A 20,382-nucleotide genomic window follows, 5' to 3' on the forward strand; every position below is an offset into this window, starting at 1 on the left:
AAGCATCAAAATGCTTTATTAAGAATATCTGACTTCTGAATTTGTACACACCAAATCAACTCTATACATAAAAGTGAACTGACACACATGTTCTACAACGCAGGAACCATACAAGGTTTAACATGTCCATTACATTCTGAAAGAAATAAACACCACAGTCAGTACCTCAGAGCAATGGCATTTAAAGAAAGCTTGCCAATCAAAGCAAAAGATAGTTAAATCCCAATCGATCATCAGAAAGATACTCATAGTTGCTGGCAAAAATATCAGAATAAGATCGCTTGGTTCAACACTGCTCCTAATGCAATACAATCATAATTCAGAAAAATATGAAAATATGCTTAAAGATACAGCAAAATTACATCCATTTGTTTCTTGTAGTACAATGTCATGGCACCACACACAGAAAAGCCTTTAACAAAACACGGACTCTTGAGCTGGTTCAATATTGAGAAATTCAATTGCAGAAAACATTTTTAGCCCACCCACAATGGAAAAAGCCTGTTTCCTAGACTGTTTGCATATTAAGTAGAAAAAGTACATTCTGAAACGCATAAAACAAGGATTAGTTAAAATCCACATATGATAATCTTTTTGGTTTAGCTTATTTAGTTCATGTTTATTCATGCAGAAAATAATTTATAATACTCTAACAAAGATCTCACTATTTAAATTTATAGAGTTTTTTTTAAAAAGGAAAATGGAAAGTTATGCTGCTATTTCAGTATCTAATTTTTATTGTTAAGCATTCCTGCATTAGATCCACAGTTCTAACAGGCTATACAAAACTGTAAGAAACAAACCTCAAGAATGCCCCAAATATAGTGGGAATTTACATCTACAGTTTAATAAACAGTAGTATTACTAGGATATTTTTAAAAGTACAATTGAAAAACAAAATAACTGGGAGAAGGGGAGATGAAGTGCTATGCTCTGAATCTGAACGGATGGTGCATGGATGCGGGCACTGCTTCTGCACTCAGCAAACTCCAATCCCGTAGAAGCTTCTACGGGCGGAAGGAGGGGAATGTAATTTTTACAGACTGCCTCTCCCCTCTGCAGTCCCTATACCACCATCACCCACGGCATGTTCTCCCACCTTCTCAAGCAGATTTTAATGGGAACAAGCCTACAGTGAAGAAGGACCAGCAAAAATTACCTCTCCACTTCACTAGTGGCAGCATCTTGTGAGAGGAACTCCACTGAGGGGACACTCCTGGAACATTAGTTAGGATCCAAGCCTATGAATCTGCTACCAAAACATAACATTAATTTGTATTCAACTGCTCACAAAGGGTTCTCTGGTCCAGTAGAGGCTTCCATGAATGGAAGAAGGAAAGAATACAGTTTTGGAATTCACCCGTTGTTTTGCTGCACCTACAACATTCCTAGGGTCCCCAATTCTGATTCTGGAAAGTGCAGAGCACTGAACAGGGGAGGGAGGGAGATTTCTACCCTTTATTATGCACAAGAAGCTCCACTTGAAGAACCTTTCCTGAATGGGTCACAGATACTCACAATTGTTTAGTTGCCACCTCAGATAATACATGTTGGATGAACAGTCTGAACTAGGAGTTCCTTACATATTGTGAGAACTCCAACATCCATATCAAGTGCTCATGTAAGCAATGGTTTTCCTACGGAGTTTGAAGTCAGGGAAATTTTGTATGGCATATTATGCATACAAAATAGATTGGAAGAACTATGCATGCAGACTAGCCTTGAAAATTAATTCAATGGGAAATCCAAATCACACAAGAACTCTACAGGCACACACACAGAAGACTGGATCAAAGTCTTCACATCTGAAATAAGAGCCCTTCCTGAAAGTGAAAATATTCTAATTATAGATGCTAGTCTGTTCATTAAGAACATAAACTAGAAAAATACAAGCAGGTTGAAGAAATATTTTCCTTTACTCTTACAAGAAAAAAGACATTAATGATGCATTCAAGAAAATCAACACTCAGCAAGGGGATGTAATTAGCCTAAATTAACACTAAAATCATAATTTTCCTTGACAAAAGGTTTGCGAAGCAGTTATCCATACTGAACAAAAAATATATCAAATTTAAATTCTTTGTCCAGCGACCTCAAAAGTCTCTTTAAAGTGCAAATGGAGATGCTACCACCCCTTTCTTCCACATGAAAGAAATTAGGTACAGAGGAAATCAAAGAATTGGGCCAGGACTACATACTGGGCCACTGGGTCCAAGCCAAGAGCAGAAATCACTTCCTCACTTTGTGTCCAGATTTGCACAATCACGTCAGGAGAAATAAGTCACTTACTTTCCCCTGCTTCATGCATGCCACTTGCATGCCAGAGAATTCGCAGTTACGCTCATCTTTGCACCTCGCTGTTTCATGCAAACCTGGGAAGGGTGGCTTACTGCTGTGGTTAGCAAACCATTTAGCTTGTTAACCATGCCAACAAGCCACCTTCGCTAGTTTCACATGACACTAGAAGCCACGTTGGCAAAGGCGATTATGCTGATCCCCCAAGCAGGTTCAGCAGGGAAACTGAACTACTGTGGCTTATTTTCCCCCTCCCTCCTCAATCATGTCTTAAGCTCAACCATCCAGACTCTTAGTTGGTTACTCATATACCAGTATGCACCTGCAAATATGGTAGCGCCTTTTTATCCATATTAGAGCTGAAGGGTAAAAGCAAACCAGAGGATACAGAAGACACTTCACTAGAAAGCACCATGAAATCAAGGTGCTTTGAATTAAAGTGTCGTTTGGAAGGCACTTGTTTTCTAGGGACAGCCTTACTTATTTTAATCATGAAATACATCAAATTTACAGACAGAAAGGCAGTATCAGTAATGGACTGCATTTATAAAGCCATCTCAAAGAAATAGTGCTCTACAAACCAGTAATTTTGAGTACAGAAAATGGGTGAAAAATGCCAATTTACCTTTTATGATTTGTTTCTATCTACTGCCAAATTCTGCATGCCACTATTGACGCATTCTGGAAAGCTATGATTGATGCTGGTTTCTACCTTCCTGAATCAGCAAGCAACATGGAAGAGCGCAGCCTACACTGGCCTTACATTCAGTGCAATTAAGAGTATACTGAGACAGCTGTTCAGCTCCACCCAGGATGAGGAAAAGGAGAAAAAACAACACACCCAACAAGACACTTTCTCTTACACCGAGAAACAATACATGCAACCTACTCAAGACAGCTAGCACAACAGACAGCTATGCCTCACTTAAAACTAGAAACATTCTGAAGCATTTGCCATTCTGATTGCTTGAAAGACTGAAAAATGTGCAAGAATGGATTAAGCACATCTAAGGCATACACAGGTTGCCACTGTGCATCACTAAGAGTATTTTCACAGGTCATGGAAAGAGCTCAAAAAAACCTAACTTCAAAAGAAGCAATCATTTTGCATTTGATTCAGAAAAATGCATATATATACAGACAAGCTGCCCAATGTCTATCAAGAAGCAAGTGATTTTAGACATCAGAGAATTAGAGTAAAGCACCTTCACAGCCATTAGGGGCCCAGTTCGGGGATTTCGTGGTTTTGAAGAATTTAGGATTGTTCAAATAGAATCTGTTTTTTCAGCTTATGCTGACTTCAATCTCTAAAAATTCCAATTTTGAAAACATTTCAATGTAACTCCAATAAATAAATGAGAACTTCTTTTAGAATGACATGATCCTGAATCACTGTAGTTACAGAGCTCACGACTCTGAAGCAATCCTATGGAAATCCATAGTGTGAATCAGGGTATGCAGCCTGTAGTGTCTGTGACCTATAGTATATGACTATCCCAAAGCAGTTGCTACACAATACTTTATAATAGGCTCAAAGTATTAGAACTGTATATAACAGAGCCAAGCCTTAGATGAAAGATCAGCAAGACTAAATCAAATGCACAAAAAGGCCATGAATAAGTTTCATTTAATCCTTTGCATTGTAACTGTGCTTTATCAGACAACTGCAACATCTATGCTGGTATAAGGGTAACAGACATTAACTCCGATCTTCTGCTCCTTAGCAGCACCCTGACTGGCTTAAGAAAACTCCTGAAAGACTGCATTCTCTCTCAGAATAATTCTATATAGCATGCTTTGGCCAAATGATGAAGTTGGGCAGTTCTGAAGGTCTTTGTCATAAATCGTGTGAGCTTTTTTCCAGGAAAACGATGGCTTGTGACAAAAACTGTAAAACAAATGGCATATGGACTACTCTCATGCTGTGACAGCATGAGGCAGCTGCTGCATAGCCCAGTCCAACATTTACTCTGCCTCTTAAGAGATGAGCAACTTTTAGTGTTGGGTTGGTGGGATGTTGGTTAGCATAAAGTGCAAGAGAGAGGGCAACATCAGACACAAGACCTGTGTTTTAGTATTCCCATTCATCTGTTTTCATATCTAAGTAGTACAGGATATTCTGCGCAAGCTTCACTGCCTGTTTCCTGGCTACTTTTGAGCGCTCATCACCTTGAGGGTCTATAGCATCAAGTGCTAGAAGCTGTTTTGTGAGAAGCTCCTCCAGTCTCATGTAGTTCTTATCAGTTCTGTTCCCATCAAAAGAAAGTACCTCTTGCTGAATTTGGGACACATTTCCAAGAATATTCCAAACGGCCTTGTGAGATGGAGGTTCTGCTTCTGTTTGTTCCACAAAGTTTTGTCTTTCGGCAAGTGCCTCCTTTAAATCAATATATGTTATAAGAGTTTGTACTTCTATCACAGCTCGTCTCCTGGCTTCTCGAATACATGGATTTTTGCCTGGACTCACTTCATCCAATTGGGCAATTAACCCCTGCAGCTCCACCTTTGACCTCTGATACAAATCTGAAGCTTTCTCAACTTTTAAAAGAGATGCATGAACCTCTTTCATTTTCTTGCGGATTTCTTCTATTTTTACAATGCACCTATTTTGTGCCAAGTCATAAGCGTATGTCGTATCAGCTTCTTCTTCAAGATCCAGGTATTTCTGCAATCTATTGATCTCTTCCACAACTTCTTTACGATAGTTTCTTATTTCTGGGCGACCACAGACATCTAAGGCATCCAGATCAGCAATTAGGCCTGTGAGCACACAGGATAAATGTCTACAGGTCTCATTGTTGTTTACTCCCATTAAAACAGCAATGAGGGTCCCTTTTGCTTTATTCACATCACACATAACAGAATTAATCTTGGAGACAGAGGGATGTGCATCACTGGACAAAGGCAGGGAAGGTTGTTGCTTTGTACAACTGTCTATGATCTCTTGAACTGCACACACTTTGGTCAGAGTGCGATACCTGGCTTTCCGTAGAGAGATTTTCCCTCCAGTTTTCACCTGAGTGAGCCTAAAGATGACATCCTGAATGCCTTCTTCAAATTCTTCAGTTATACAACTGCCTCCTTTGTAAAATGCTGTGATTTCTTGTTCCACCAAAATTTGTGCTTCATTGAAAATGGACTCTATCTCCAGCCTTCGGGGATGGTTTGCATTCTGCTCAAGTTCCTTAAGAAGTCTCTCAGTTTCCTGGGCAGCCCGTTTCCTGGCTTGTTGAACATCACCTTTGCCTTCTGCATCAACCGAATCTATTTCAAAAAGTTGTTTAGTCAAAGCTCTCTCTAATTTCTTGTAAGCTCTGTCACTGGACAAACCACTGAATGCTACTACTTGTGATTCAAATTCTTTGACTTCTTTCTGTATTTCTTGCAGTCTTTTGATGGAAGGATGTTGGTTACCCATATCCATTCTTTTTCTTCATCCAGTTCCAACAAAGCTATAAATAATGCAAAGATACAATCAAATATCATGACTGATTGCTAAAGAATATTTCTAAAATTTGAATTTTCTGTTCTAAGTTGTCTTTTGATTTTTTTTAAACCCATACGGTCTTCAAAATTCCTTTCTGCAAGTAACAAAAGATTTACATTAGAGATGTTCCACTGGAGTTAGAAATTGTTTTTTTAAAGGTATAGCAACTCTATACCTTTTTGGGAATGCTACATTTTTAAAAGGTGCTACATTTTTTTAATGACCCACACTAACAGCCTGAGCCTATGCATGTTATCTGAGTAGCAGCAATGTGAGGTAATGGCTTGAGTGTTGGACTGGGATTCCAGAAATCAGGGTTCTAGTCCCTACCTGGCCATGAAACTCACTGGATAACTTTGGGTCAGCCATAGACTCTAAGCCTATTCCACCTCCCAGGGATCTTGGGAGGATAAAATGAAGAGGTAGACCATGCAGATTGTCTTTGGCTCCTCACAAGAGGGGAAAATATGCTATATATATAATGTATTATTATATTTGTATTCCACTTAATAGCCAAACAGTGAGTCCTTCTCCCAGGTAAGACAGCAATCATAATTATCCACACTAAGCAAAGTGCTCCTCTTACCACCTCCAGGCATTACAGGAATGGCAGAACAAAGCGTCTGATGCACTCATGAAGAAAATCAAAGCTAATATTTCCATCTGCTTGCCAGCTCATTACACTTCGGGTGCCAAGAAAATGACAACAGCTGAGCAAGTACAAATATAAGGTACCTCCCTCTCTCTCACACACACATGAACAGCGGACACTTGTTCTGGTCATACCAGCGATACCTATAGGGCGATAACCGATGCTCAGTCCCTGGCTCGTACTTTCCAGTTGCATCCAGTGAATGCCAGCCTTGCAGCTTCTTCATTCCACAAGGCAGCCACCAGCCTCTCAGCAGCAGGCACGCTGCCCCTTCCCCAAGTGCCACCCATCCCACGGGCGGCCCTCCCGCCAGCACCTCCCCTCCCCTGCCCTGGGCTGGGCCCCGCCCCGCAACGCCCGCCCTCTCCTTACCGCAGCGAGAAGCCCCTTGGGGGAAGCGAGACCCGGTGCACAGAGCTTGACCCCCGCCCCCTCTAGCAAGCCTACATCCCTGTAGGAAGGAAGCCGGGAATCAGCCCCGAGCTCGGGCCGCTTCCCCCAGGCGCAGCGCGCGAGCCGTCTCCCTCCCCGCCTGCCCGCCCCCCCTTTGCCCCCCGGTGACTTCACAATGCCGAACAATCTAATTCCGCCCTGACCGACACTTCTCCGGACACTGCAAGGGGCGGGGCGCGAAGGGCGGCGGGCCGGGGAGACCGCGAGAAGGCAGGCTCGTTCCGCCGCCGCCCCCGCCCGGCCGGCCCCCTCCCACGTGCCCCTTCCAAGACAGTACCAGGGATTCCCGCTCGCGCCGCCCTCATTCCTCGGGCCCACGGCGGCGAATCCCGTTAGGCCTTTCCCCCGCGCTGCGGGCCTGCCGGGAGCCCTCCCGGAGTCTGCGCTTCGCCCCCTGCCTCCCACCCATTTCCATCGGCGCTGCGCTCTCGCTGCACCCTACAAACCTTGCAGCACCGGCCCCGTAGCCTGCGTGCACGTATGCAACCCGCAGGGAGACCAGCTCCCTGGGCATGTCTGCTCAGAAGCTAGCCCCGATGGAGGATGGCCATGGGATGGCGGCGGCGGCAGCCTCCTTCCACGATTCCTGATGGACTTCTCGACTGGGTTCAGATAACATGGTAACCCAGGGTTAAGTGTGGATTATTGATTTATTCTTATGTCTCACCCTTTGCCCTCGCAAGGAACCCCAAGGGAGGTTTTATCCCCATAACACCCCTATGAGGTAGGGCTGGCCCAAAGTGAACTGCATGGCGAGTGAGGACTAGATCTCCAAACTGTCAAGTTCAGCACTGCATGACACTGGCTCATTGAAACATGATTGATCATGTTGTCTCAATGCAGTTAAAATAACACAACCATGGCCAACAACCCAACAAACTATGGGTTCATTTCATGGGTTGTTTGTGGTTCACAAAACATGGCATATAGTGCAGGTGGGTTCAGACAGTAACCCTTCTTTCAACAATAAATCATTGTTCAACAACTTGCACTCAACCCTTGAGTGTGAGTTACATGTTGACTGAATCTAGTCTTCGTCTGGCAAAGCCATGATATTTTGCTGACTATTCTGCTTCAGGGGAGGGTTCTCGGACAAGAGCCAATGTGCTGCGGTGGTTAGGAGTGGGGGAACGGAGTTTCAGGAGATCTGAGCTCTAGTCCCCACTTAACCATAAAGTTAAACAAGTGATTTTGGGCCAGCACAGATTCTTAGCTTAGTGTACCTCACAGGGTTGTTGCTGTGATGAGGAGGGTAATTATATAAATTCTTAGAAAGGAAAAAGGCAGGCTATAAATAAAATAAATAAATGGGGGAGTGATGCCTCACGCCTCTCTATGCCTCATAATTCTCCCCCTAATTATCTTGAACCCCAACCCAAATGCAACCCTCCCAGCAACCTCAGTCCTCACGCTTCGAGCTTTCCCCACTTTCAAGCAACCCTCCTTGCAGGACTTGAAACATGCAGAGCCATAATTTGAGCACCAGGCAAGGTACCAAAGAGAGAGGGGGTGCCTGGGGAGTCTTCTGATTATTAGGCGTAAAGCTGCCAGTCCACATATATTCAGAGAAGTGGGGGCCGACTCAGCTCGGCACCCTCGTACGCCCCCACCTCTCTGTATCCGATTGAGCCCTTCCCTGTTTTTTCGCCCCCACGCCCTCCAGCCGCCCTTCACCGTAGCAGCCCCCCCTTTAATCCCAACTTTCAATGATCCCGGCGTCATTTTCCCCTCCTCGGAATCGCACCCTCCAGGACCTACCACCCCCACAACCTCGCAGTAGCCCTTCCTACCCACCCCAACGCTCTCTCGCCAGCCCCCTCACCGTTTTTCACCCTTGTCTGCTCACCCCACGCCGAGCGCGCCGCTCGAAAGGGCTATACTGCCATTTAATCTCACTAACCTAAAACTGGTCGGTTAATTTCAGATTAGCTCCCCCGGACAACCCGGCTTTGCTATTCTTCCCTCCTCACCTGTGCAGACACCACATCGTTTTCTCTCCTTTCAGGGATGAGGCACCCGCATGAGGCTGTCAAGACAAGGCAACTCCCGAGCTGCGCCTGCTGCAGGGGCCATGCCACAGCGCCAGCCTTCGCTACGCGCTCCGCTACGGGTCGTGGGGAGGGAGGGGGACGGAGACCGACCGGCCGGCTCACTCATCCGCTTCGTCGCCCCTCTTTCCGGCTTCCTTCTTACTACCCTTACGGGCGAAGGGGGGAAGGCTGAAGCAAGCCCCCTCTGCTGCGCGTGCGCACTCGCCTCTTATTCTCTCGCCGCCCCAGCTTTCGAGTATGCGAGCATAGATGAAGTTTTCTCCCCTCCTTTCGCGACGTTGCCGTAAAGGAGCAGCAACAATAACAACGATAGCGGTAGCAGCCAGCTAGTAAAAAACGAAGGAGGCGGGCTGTATTTCGCGCATGCGCGTGGCGAGGCCAAGGATGGCCGTGGTCAGAATGGGCCGCGGGCGCGCGGCGTTGTCATGGCGGAACTGTTCCTGTTTCTGCTCCTCATCGCCTGCCTCGTCCAGCGGGGGGTTCTCGCGGGCTGAAGGGCCGGAGAGGGAGGGCGCACCCCAGTCCCCAGAAGGCCGGGTAATGCGGGACTTCTCTATAGCATCTCCCCCCACCCCAGCTGCTGGCTTACAGTTAAGTTGGACTACATCTCCCAACATTGGTCAGCCATGGGAGATGTAGTCCCGTACATCTGGAGGGAGGTTAGGGAAATTGAAATATGGTGTAGACCACGTTCATTAGCTTGAACTAACGATGCCCGCAGTCCCTTAGCACCGAAGCCTAGGAATGATTGACATTGTAGTCCCAGACATTGAGAAAGCACCAAATTGCTTCTCTTTGACATAACTGCTGAAACCTGGCGGTACTGAATCACAGTGTCAGGATATCGACTTGGTAGTATAAGATCTATTGTACATAGCAGGTCTTATGTCTGTGTAAACATGCATGGGGCCATGGCTGCTCTGCCTGCTTTACACAAAATTTGCTTCCTTTTATTTCAATTATAGCTGTGCCCTTGTCCAGGAGTTCAAGAGAGCTTTCATGGTTTTATTTCTGTGCTTCCCTTTTTTAGCTTCAGAACAACCCTGTGAGGTAGGAAGTAGTAAGCCATCTTACAGGGTTTGACCAAGTTCTTTCAGTGGGAAGTTTTAATTGATGGGACCTCTTGCTTGCTCTTTACTGACTGTGGCTTGCCAACATTTAGGGCAAGAGTCTTTGCATCCCTATTTGGAGTTTCTGCAGATCTTTTTGTGTGCAGATCACATGTGCTTGCGTGTTAAGCTATGCATGGACCCTTCCCCAAGAGTTTGGGGAACTTTACAGCTGAGTGGGTGGTTTGAACTTGTCTCCTTGTTCTTAGTTCTCCTTGTTCTTAGTTCAAAACCTATGGGAATTAGGAGGATTTCTAATAGATTAAACTTGCATCTATGTAAGAAACAAGGATACTCGCAGTATAAACTGTCCTGAATCAGTGGGCTTGATGATGAACTGGATTAGGGTCAATAAACTGAAACTCAATCAATAAACTTGACTATTTTGTGTGGAGTGAGAAGAGTGGTGCTGTTGGGGTGAGGAGTCTTTTGCTTATCCTGGGATCCTGGGAAATGGCTGACTTTGTTGCCTCTAGAATATGCAAGAGTAAGGGTGTTTCAAATCAAAATAGAACATTCATCCTATGTTTTCCTGGGAACTGCTCTTTTGCCAACAGCGAACTTGTTACTTCTGCTAGACAGTAGAGATGTTTTCCCCCACCTGAATTGTACTTGCTCATCAGCTTCTTTTCCTAACTCCTTTCTATGTTGCTCTACCCCTAAGGTCTCCACCTGAGGTCTTTTCTGTATCCTGTTTTAGCCCACTACCTTCTCAGTGCTTCTCTAGACTCTCTTTTCACACAACTTCCTCAGTGGCCAGTATCCACATTTTTAATTGCCCCTGTCTGATCCCTCCTAGTATACAGTCACTCTGCCCCATGTCTCTTCTTGAATAATTTCCCAGCTGTTGCAATTTTTCACATCCTTTATATAAGCTGCTGTGTTTGTCAACATTCTATAAAGTCTTTCTCCTCTAAACTATTAGAATACTTGTGAGCAGTCTGTGACATCATAGCAACAGGAGAACAATGGCTTCAAGATAACAGATAACAGCCAGGTTTAAGTTTCCTTCCAGAGGAGTACTTATATTATTCTGTTGTAGAAAAAACAACAGTCTTGTGGCATCTTAAATACTAACAAAAGTTATTCTGGTATAAGTTTTCATGGCCTATATAGTCCATATCATCACCCATCTAATATCTGTGGTTTTGATCCAGTTGTAGTCAAGAGTAGACATGTTGAAATCAGTGTGATTTAAATTAATATTCCCTTCTTTTTTAAGGCTTCAGGTTTTTGTCCTCCTTCACATTCTTGCCATGATTGGATTGGTCCTCCTGATCGATGTTCAAACCTGCGACCAATAATATTTCATATTCCTAAAAATGAATCTCAGTTGGAGCAAAGACTTCGAGAATTCCGGCAGGAAACTCAGGTTTGGAATCAACAGTTCTGGGCAAACCAGAATATGTCTTTTAGAAAGGTGAGCATATAGAGGAAATATAAAACCACTTGGTGCTGCTGGCAATATTTTTCATGTTGACACATGATGTGACTTTTGAGGCCTGATCTTTGTATTTATTTGCTTACAGCCTTTGTGCCCTGCCCTCGTACTAAAATGGCTTCCAGTGCAGTTTACAGAGTTTAGTAGCATGACAGTCCCACTCCTTAGGCTTATAATCTAAATGAAGACATGACAGAATAAAGGCCAGGGAGGATTTTTTTTAAAGAGCTGCTGACAGTTTGCTTCTTCCTCCTCTCTTGCTCCCAGAACAGTTAACTGGAATGCCTCTGTGAGGGAAGAAGGGGCACCGTCCCCGTCTGTCCTCAGTGAAGCAGCTCCAGATGGGGAAAGTGATGGTGAAACTCATCTCACCAGCTTCTTCCTTCATCTTTGCACACCTTTATAGTCCCTTTATTGTGAAGTTCTTAAGAAGAAATAGCAGCAAAATAATCATTGTTCATAAAACCATAAATTGTATGATGTTTCGCTGGTAAAAAAGATACACATATAATACTGGAGCAAGCAGAGTAAAATAATATGAAGTATAAGAACTTGGGATATTGGGCAGTATAGAAATAAAATAAGTATTAATAATAATATTAAATATTGCCTAAGCACTTGCTAAGAACTTGTACAATACAATAATCCCAATCGTATTTCAGGAGAAAGAAGAATTTCTTTGCACCAGATTGAGAGCCAAAGGCGTGCAGCTGAGAGATGAAACAGGTTAGATCATTAGTCCTGCATTGTGGAGTGCTTTCTTCAAAGGAAGATTCAGATTAATTAACTCTTGTAAGGGCACAATCTTGTCTGTGAGACCATAGGGTTTTCTGGAGTCTGAGCAATGCCTTGCACCTTCATAGCTGCTCCCTACCCAGAGTTGCAACTGGACCTTGGGAATGGGGATAGGGGCATGTCTGGGGGAGGAGGCCAGTTGCTAAATCTCCTTCCCTGGCACCACACTGGGATCTATGAAAGCAGTCATTTAGATAAAATGCAAGGTGATTACTGTTATCTACTGTGGGGGAACATAGGACTGTGCCCTACATCTTACAAAATGCTGTTTATCAAATTCTTACACCATATATGTGCTGGGCAATAATACATATGTATGGGATTTTAGCTAAAAATGGCCTGGGTGCTTTTGGTATCGGTTGGCTAATGCTCCATATCCTGATAGTCTCCCTGATCTTGAGAATCTGTTTGCTACACATGAAGGATGTGAACAGCAACTTTTTCAGGAACCATGTTTCTGAAATAAAGGTATCAAGTTTTCTGGCAGTGACTGTACAGAACCAGATAATTCTTGTTCAAGAAAATTATAATGAAAATCATATAGCTATAGCAAAAGCCTGAGAAGATTATATTTGGGGCATGCTTGTGCTGCAAATCAGCAGCTATTCAGTTGAGAAAAGGGGGAATTGTCTTTCGATTCAATACAATGCTGTTCAATTCAACTAGTTACTACAAGTGCTGTTGCTTATCATTTAGACAGTACTTTAGGTTTGCAAAGTGCTTAAAATTTTTTATTGTGACCATTTGCATAGCAGTCCCATAAAGAAGATTGCTGTTGTTCACTTTTTGTATAAAGGAAAAGCAGGTCTAGAAATAAAGGTTTGTCCAAAGCAAAACTGTGACTAGATTCTTTGTCTGCCAAATTGAACTCCAACTCATCATCACCACCACCACCCCATTGCATTGATATCCCAGCATTTTTCCTCTTGTGAGCTTACATAGCTCCATTTATTCTCGCAGAAACAAAATTGTGAGGTAATTTAGGCTGAGAGTAAGGGACTGGCCCAGAGACAGCCCGTGAACTTCATAGCCAGGTCCTCGGTCCTACATTCTTAACTCTAACCCAGTCCAATACAACTCTAATATAGAGTTGTACTATATAAATCTTAAAAGGTCTTTAATTTTAAGTGCATATACTGGCATGATTAAGATGTTTTTCTAACATAAGGAACATGGCATTTTTCTTTCAGGCCAGAAAGCAATGCTAAATGCAGAAGAAATGGCTGAATTTTACAAACTTTTTCTAAGTAAAAACTTTAAAAAACATTTATGCTACAACAGGTGAGAATATAAATCCTATACCAACAAAGTCCTTCTCTGTTAAATTAATTCTATCTTTCTCCTTTATGTCTCTTTGAAACCCACTGCATTGATAAAACTGTTTTTGAACCATGCTTATTTTACCTTAATTGTTTCTCTGCTGCCATCAAATTCATCAGTGATCCATCCTGTTCTTCATTCCAAAACCCATATTAATGTAATATTTTAATTAAGTCACCCAACTAGTCATAAGCTTTTGAGATCCCTTCATCAGGCATAATCTAGCCTAATGAAGAGATCTGGAGATCTCAGAAGCTTTCACATTGTGAGCATTTGGCTGGTTTAATAAAAGTATTGCATTAAGGATGCAAGCTCCCAAACGCAAGGTTACAAGAATTCTGTGTAGGGTGAGAGCAGGTGTTTGCTGCCTCTGCATTCCCCCCACCCTGCAAAGTGCCCAGCTAAGACATTTTGGACAAAGAGGAAGGGAGACTGGAATACCACCAAGGTATACGGTATCCTGGCAGATCTGGTTCCCTGCTCCCTAGAATGTCTTCTTTATACCTTCTGCCATAGTCACTGTTGTAACCTTGGATATGTAACCAGTGTGGTTCTTGCCATGGTGGCTGCAATGTGGGGAGGGGGCTCTAAGTGTGAATTCAGAACTCTGAGGCTGTAGCTCTTTTCCAGCCTCAGAGGTTTAAATCCTTTTAAACTAGTTTATTTTGCAATTTACCATGTTTTTTGTATAGCACTTTCTTTCACTTTCTGGGTGACCTTTATTTAGTGGTCCTTCCGGACTGCAATTTAAACCAGCGAAGTTTAAAAACTACTATTATTTTGAGTGACGATTAGAAAAGATTAACATCCATGTTGTTTATTTGTGTGTGTAACCTTGAAATACACTCAAATTGACATAACCTGGACTTAGCTCTGGGGTGATGTGTATATAGGTTGTATAAGGCAGTGGTCTTCAATCCTTTTATAGTTGGGGACCGGCAAAAATATGAAAATTATTTTGGAGACCGCTGAGGTAGAAGTAAAAAGCATTACATACATAATAGAGTACTTTGTGTATTCATTTTTAAATATAATACAAAAAATGAAAATTCTCTAAAATAACCAGAAACCGAGCAGTAAAAAAGGCTAATAAAAGAATAAAACATTGAAATTAAATGTAATCAAATACAACTGAAATTTTTAGAGAGCAATATGTAATTCTGATAGGTCTACTGAAAAATCCGTTGTTGCTTCTTTTCAAGAATACTTGATCAAAAATTTACAATAGCAAAATACAGAATCAATATGAATGCCATGTTATACCATAGCAAATAGAAATTCAAACACAATATTAACAGCAAAGCAGTACAAAATCAAAGCTACTTAATAATAGTCATAATGTTAATTAATGAAATATAATAATAACCCCCCACCAACCCCATACACACCAGCACAGACTGGCTGAGAAAAAACTCAGCACAATCCCGCTTCAGCATTTCCCTTCCCAGCAGAAAAAGGGCAGACTGGGGTGGGGGCTCCCAGCAGACTCTCCTCTCCTGGGCCTCCTGGGTGGATGAGGAGGCAGGGGATTGGCAGGGAGATCACAGAAGGCCCCACGCTGGTCCTGGCTAGCGGGATGTGGCTTTCGTGCATGCAGGGCGCAGCAGCTGCTCTTTCGGGGACCGGCAGGAAATGCCAGTGGACTGGTGCTGGTCTGTGGACCAGTGGTATGAAAAGTTGAGGCAGGAGAAAGGTAGATACAAAGAAACGAGAGCAAAGCAGCACGTGGTCTCTGGATCCATTACGAATGCAGTCAGGCCTACGTTCAAATATTTATTTATTTATATTTGGGGCATCTCTTAACCCGTCCAATCTACATGTCTCTGGATGGATTACAACAGTGGTTCAATACATACAACTAAAATATCCTTTATACAAAATATAATACACTTTCTCTGCACCAGGCATTATTTTAAGCACATCTATCCTGTCTCCCCTTGCTGGCCTTTTTGAAAGCCACATGATTCCAGTTGTCAAAGCTGCTCCAGCCCCCTGATCACTTTTGTTGCCTTTTCTCGTCACCTTCTGAACAATGTCCTATTTCAGATAACATGAACAGAGCTAAACACAATACTCTAACTGCAATCACCACAAGAATTTGTTTAAGAGAAGTAAGATTTTAGCAGTTTTGTTTTCTGTTCCATTCCGAATGATGCCTAGCATGGGCTTTGCCTTCTTCACAGCAGCTGAGTGCTGGGTTGACAGTTTCATTGAGGTGTCCACCACTACTCCAAGATTCCTTTTTCTCCAGTCACTGCTAGTTCAGATCCCATCACTGTATACTTGAAGTTGGAATTTTTTGTCTCAGCATGCATAATTTTGCAGTTGCTTATAATGTCCTGTAAAAATGTTTCAGAATGTAGCTTAAATATTACCAAACGTACTGTGTTTGCAACTGGACCCAGTCCAGTAATTGTTTTACATGTATTGTACAAGTTTTTTCCACTAAGAATCAACATCTTTGTTTCATCATTGATTATTTACAGTTGGTCTGTTTTTATACTTGGCTCCATACAAAAATTAAAAAGACGTAAGTCTATCCACAGGCTTGCATCTGAATAGGACAAAAGGGAATTAAAAGGTTTGGGAGTAACATTAAATGCTAACCAAGAAATTCTTGGCCATATTTTAAGATAGTATTTATTTATTTAGGTTGCAGTCCTATACACATCTGGCAATAAGTTATTTAGAATTTTAATATTACTTATTTCTGATTAGACATACATGGGACTGCTGTGTTGGATTTTTTAAAGTCAGATTTAGCCTACAAAAGGATAAGGCAAAACAGCAACAAAGTAACAATTTAAAAAATCAGAATTTAAATTCCATAGCAGAAAGCAGTAAATTGTAAGTATACCAGTGTTTAGATAAATAGCTCACAAATTACTTGTTGACTGATTTTGCTAGATATACATGCATATATTTATATAGAAATGTTGAATAATTTTCAGCAATTGGGCTTGATCACAACAATGAAACCCTTGCTTTTAGTCACAGAAAAAAAGCTGCAGTAAAAAAAAACTTTCTTTTTAAAGTTTAGCATTCATGAAAAAGTAACAAATTTATTTCGGCATAAATCTCAGCAATATTTAATTGGAATTTTCAAATTATAATGGATAGGATTGAAATGGGGGTTAGTCATACTTTACTCCAAGTTTTTTTAAAGGCAAATATTTATACCACTATCCTACACATATTTAGGCAGGAGAAATGTCCTGCAACTCACTGCATGTCTAAGCTAGCGTGCATAGGATTGCACTCTTAATAGATGTTGATCCCGTCTTTTAGGGGAGTAACTTAAATCCTGTTGATTTCAGTGGGACTCAAGCATGAGTAACCAGGTCTGGATCCAGCCTAATGGCCACAAATTTAGGAAGCATTTCCTGTAGCTCAGGGATGGGCAGGAGGTAGGTCGGGTTCTACTGGTACATCTCTGTTGTTTAGCGAAAAGCCTGACTGCCAATTATTTCACAGGAAGAATTTCCTGAATGAATACATTTCCTTAGATCAAACCATTTGATATGCTGGCCCAAATATTAATTATTCACAAATTCTTTTAGTTCTTATATATGATAAACACCCTTTTAAATAGAATTACCCATCTGTTATTATGACATATAATTACAGATACGATTAGTGATCAGATTTCTTTGAAAGTCTTTCTGCAGTGCAGGATTAGGGTTAGGGTTTCTATGTAATATACACATAGAAACAGAGCGAGTCAGAAGGGGCCTCCTGAGCTCCAGCCGGCTCTGCTCATGACATGCCTATACCATGTGCATGTCCAGCCTATCCTTGAACAACCTCACTGATCCAGCTTCAGCCACCTCCCCTGGAAGCCCATTCCATACCCTCAGGGTCCTAACTGTCAGGGAGTACTTCCTGGCATCCAAATTGAGCCTTGGTTCCCTAAGATTTGCTCCATTGGTACACATCCTACCCTCCTCCACAGGGAAGACAGGTCTCTACTCACCTCTGCATGACACCCCCTCAGGTACCTATATGTTGCCAACAGATCCCCTTGGAGTCTCCTCCAGGCTGAAAAGACCCAGTCAGTTCCTCTAGTCTCACCTCATATGGATTACATGGTGGGATAGCTTTTTGTCCATGCATTTTAAAAACTAGAAATAAAACTGTTTTTCAGTGATTTTGGTTTAATTGCTCAAGAGAGAGAGAAGAGAGAGAGAATGTGCTGATTGGAGTTTCTCAAAATCTTAATCTTTTTTTCTGTAAGTAATGATTTCAGGATGGCTAATTGTGTTTTTACTGCTTTGTTTCCTTGGGTCTGAAATGTAGGGATTGGTACAGACGGAATTTTGTCATCACATTCCTCATGGGACAAGTGGCATTTCAGAGAGCATGGAGAAGATTTGGATTGAAAAGGACTAAAGCTGAAAACTAGCAAGGAACAATGCTGAGTATACTTGATAAAATACCTGATTATTAAGAGACTTTGCATTGCTGCTATAACTGTTTCTTAGGTCCTCACATTTGAAGGTACACAAATACAAGTTGATCTGGGTCTTATCCTGTCAATCCAACTGCTAATATTTTATTTACAACATCATACAAGTTGAAAGCTAGTATGGTGATATAACTGTGTGTCAGAGCAGCACATCTGTCTTTGATCTGAAAAATCAATTTGTATGTTCTATTGTGCCATCTTGATCTGCAACCAGTTCAGTACAAGCTGTGTTTTCTAATAAGCTGAAAGGTACACCTGAGCCACACTTCAGACGTATTTGGTATGCAGGTGGGCAGTTTCTATGTTAAATACCAGCAAAGACGTGATGTGAACAATGGTGACATGAGTACAAAAAATCAATACTTAAGTGAATTAAATTTGACTTACCAGAACAGAATATGATTACTTTTAAAGAGCTTTATAGAAGTATTATACTTGTAGACACTTTGTCAAGTTATTTCCCTAGTTCATAATAAATTCACACTCTTAGTGCTCCTGGAAATTAGGTAGACTCGATAAATGCTTTTCTCACCTGTGACATACAGTGCTTATTGATTGATTTTTATCTCCTCTCTTCAGCCATCATTCACAGTTCTGCCAGGACAGAGAAGGAATTGATTTGCTCAGAAATGTAAGAGTGCTTGTAAACATCTGTTCACGTTCATAATTACTTATCGATCACAGTAGGTGTGTAATTCTACATTTCTCAGACAAGGGACTGCTCAGCATTAATGATGTGTCACATTGTTCAAGAATGGTCTATTTTGGAGTAACATTGTGTATCGACTCAGAATCTTACATTGTATGTCAAATAGGCTGAGTCAGGACAGACGATTAATGTTCTTGTTTTAAGCAGCATTCATTCTGTGAGCATTTCTTACTTCAGTACATGAAGGGACATTAGTCTTTTGCACTTATACGTGTCTCCATACCAGATTTATATTTTCAGGTAAGGACATTCAGTTTTCTGCTTCCATCCATTAATACGTCACAATATAAAGATGAAGGAAAATCCCCTTACTTTTTTTAACAGCACTGCTTTCTCTGGACCTTGCTTAATATATTCAAGGCCTGCACCCCTCCAGAACTGTAGAAGAAGACAAAACTTAATTATCCTTTTGAGACTTTGAATATTCATATAAATTCTGTCAAATTATATTGAGGCATCCATGTCTTAAAAACAGCACTCCTCAGCTAAATAGCAGATCATGCCCCCTGGTGGAAGACAATGTGAATTCCACAGTTTTTTGCTGAAGGGTTGGATTAACTCTGTGTGCTGATTTGCTTTAATTGCTGAAGATGGTGAGGATAACATGACTTCGTAGGAAAGGTCTTCATTTTCAGTCTTGATAGAATCCAGTTGTGTTTCCAGCAATGCCTGAGTGAATATCCTTTTAAATGAGAACAGGCATGTGCATTGGTGGTATAAATAAAAATATGCTGGTGCATTATATTTCAGTCTACTTAACTTCTAATTATGCATACAATGTGGAGTTCACAATCTAATATGCATGGACATGTTAATCACCCTAATTTGAGCCTCAGGGTTATTCTCTCTCTCTCTCTTGTGTTTTTTTTAATCAAAGCTGAAATTCAGTGTTGGCCTGCTCTACTAAATTATACAGGAACAGAATTATACCATATTCTCATATGGGTTTTTTGTACAGATGTTGATTGGCAAAGTATTATATATTCTAGCTGCATACAAATACACCCCTATTACATAGCGGTACTTCTAAATCATTCCTGACTAAGCCCATTGTTGAAGTGCTTTTCCTTCCATTTTATGGAGAAGCTGCTCCCTTCAGTTGCTTTCTTCTCTCTCTATTTCTGGATGCAAGAATGGGTGCAGCATACCTCAGGAAGACACTGCTTTGGAATATAGAAACATAGAAACAGCGAGTCAGAAGGGGCCTCCCGGGCCATCTAGTATGACCCCTGGCTCTAGCCAGATCTTCTCACAACATGCCCGCCATGTGCATGTCCAGCCTGTCTTTGAACACTCTCACTGATGGGGCCTTAACCACCTCCTGTGGAAGCCCATTCCATACCCTCAGGGTCCCGGGTATGATGAAATAATAAGGGGTGATTTCTTCATTACATGAACAAACTTGAATTGTCAAATGGATTTGTCAGTATAAACTATCAGTAACAATCAAGATAAGTAATATAGTGCCTTCTCACAGAACTCTGAGACTTAACAGTTACAGCAATATTGAGGAAAAGTTATGGCAATATTGAAGAAAAGACGTAGGGATTAATTCTTTCTGTAATTAATGAAATGCTTCATTTAGGTAGTTTTCTTTTTATTTCT

General features: G+C 41.8%; 2 protein-coding genes across 8 annotated transcripts in view; one reads left to right on the forward strand and one right to left on the reverse strand.

Annotated features, from left to right (window-relative positions):
- Nucleotides 1–9,229, reverse strand: BAG5 (BAG cochaperone 5). Its single transcript, XM_044436320.1, has 2 exons — nt 8,858–9,229; nt 1–5,747 (listed from the first exon to the last, which is right to left on the reverse strand). The coding sequence occupies exon 2, from the start codon at nt 5,717–5,719 to the stop codon at nt 4,367–4,369; it is 1,353 nt and encodes a 450-aa protein (XP_044292255.1). The 5' UTR covers nt 5,720–5,747; nt 8,858–9,229; the 3' UTR covers nt 1–4,366.
- Nucleotides 7,238–20,382, forward strand: part of LOC123026561 (cytochrome c oxidase assembly factor 8) — a 27,526-nt gene continuing 14,381 nt past the window's right edge. For 5 of the 7 annotated variants that reach the window (XR_006415321.1, XR_006415324.1, XR_006415320.1 and 2 more), the window contains exons 1-5: nt 7,238–7,507; nt 11,270–11,467; nt 12,151–12,214; nt 13,474–13,564; nt 17,900–18,699. Coding sequence is in view for 1 of the 7 variants with exons in the window: in XM_044436322.1 (XP_044292257.1) it covers nt 7,505–7,507; nt 11,270–11,467; nt 12,151–12,214; nt 13,474–13,564; nt 17,900–18,005 (462 nt within the window). In the remaining 6 variants the exon portion in view is untranslated. Of the gene's footprint in view, nt 7,508–11,269; nt 11,468–12,150; nt 12,215–13,473; nt 13,565–17,899; nt 19,522–20,382 lie in introns of those variants that run through there. The other 2 variants (XR_006415325.1, XM_044436322.1) reach the window with 2 other exon arrangements.

The sequence above is a fragment of the Varanus komodoensis genome, unplaced genomic scaffold (genome assembly GCF_004798865.1).
Source record: "Varanus komodoensis strain SLA01 unplaced genomic scaffold, ASM479886v1 scaffold3, whole genome shotgun sequence".
Lineage (NCBI taxonomy): Eukaryota > Metazoa > Chordata > Lepidosauria > Squamata > Varanidae > Varanus > Varanus komodoensis.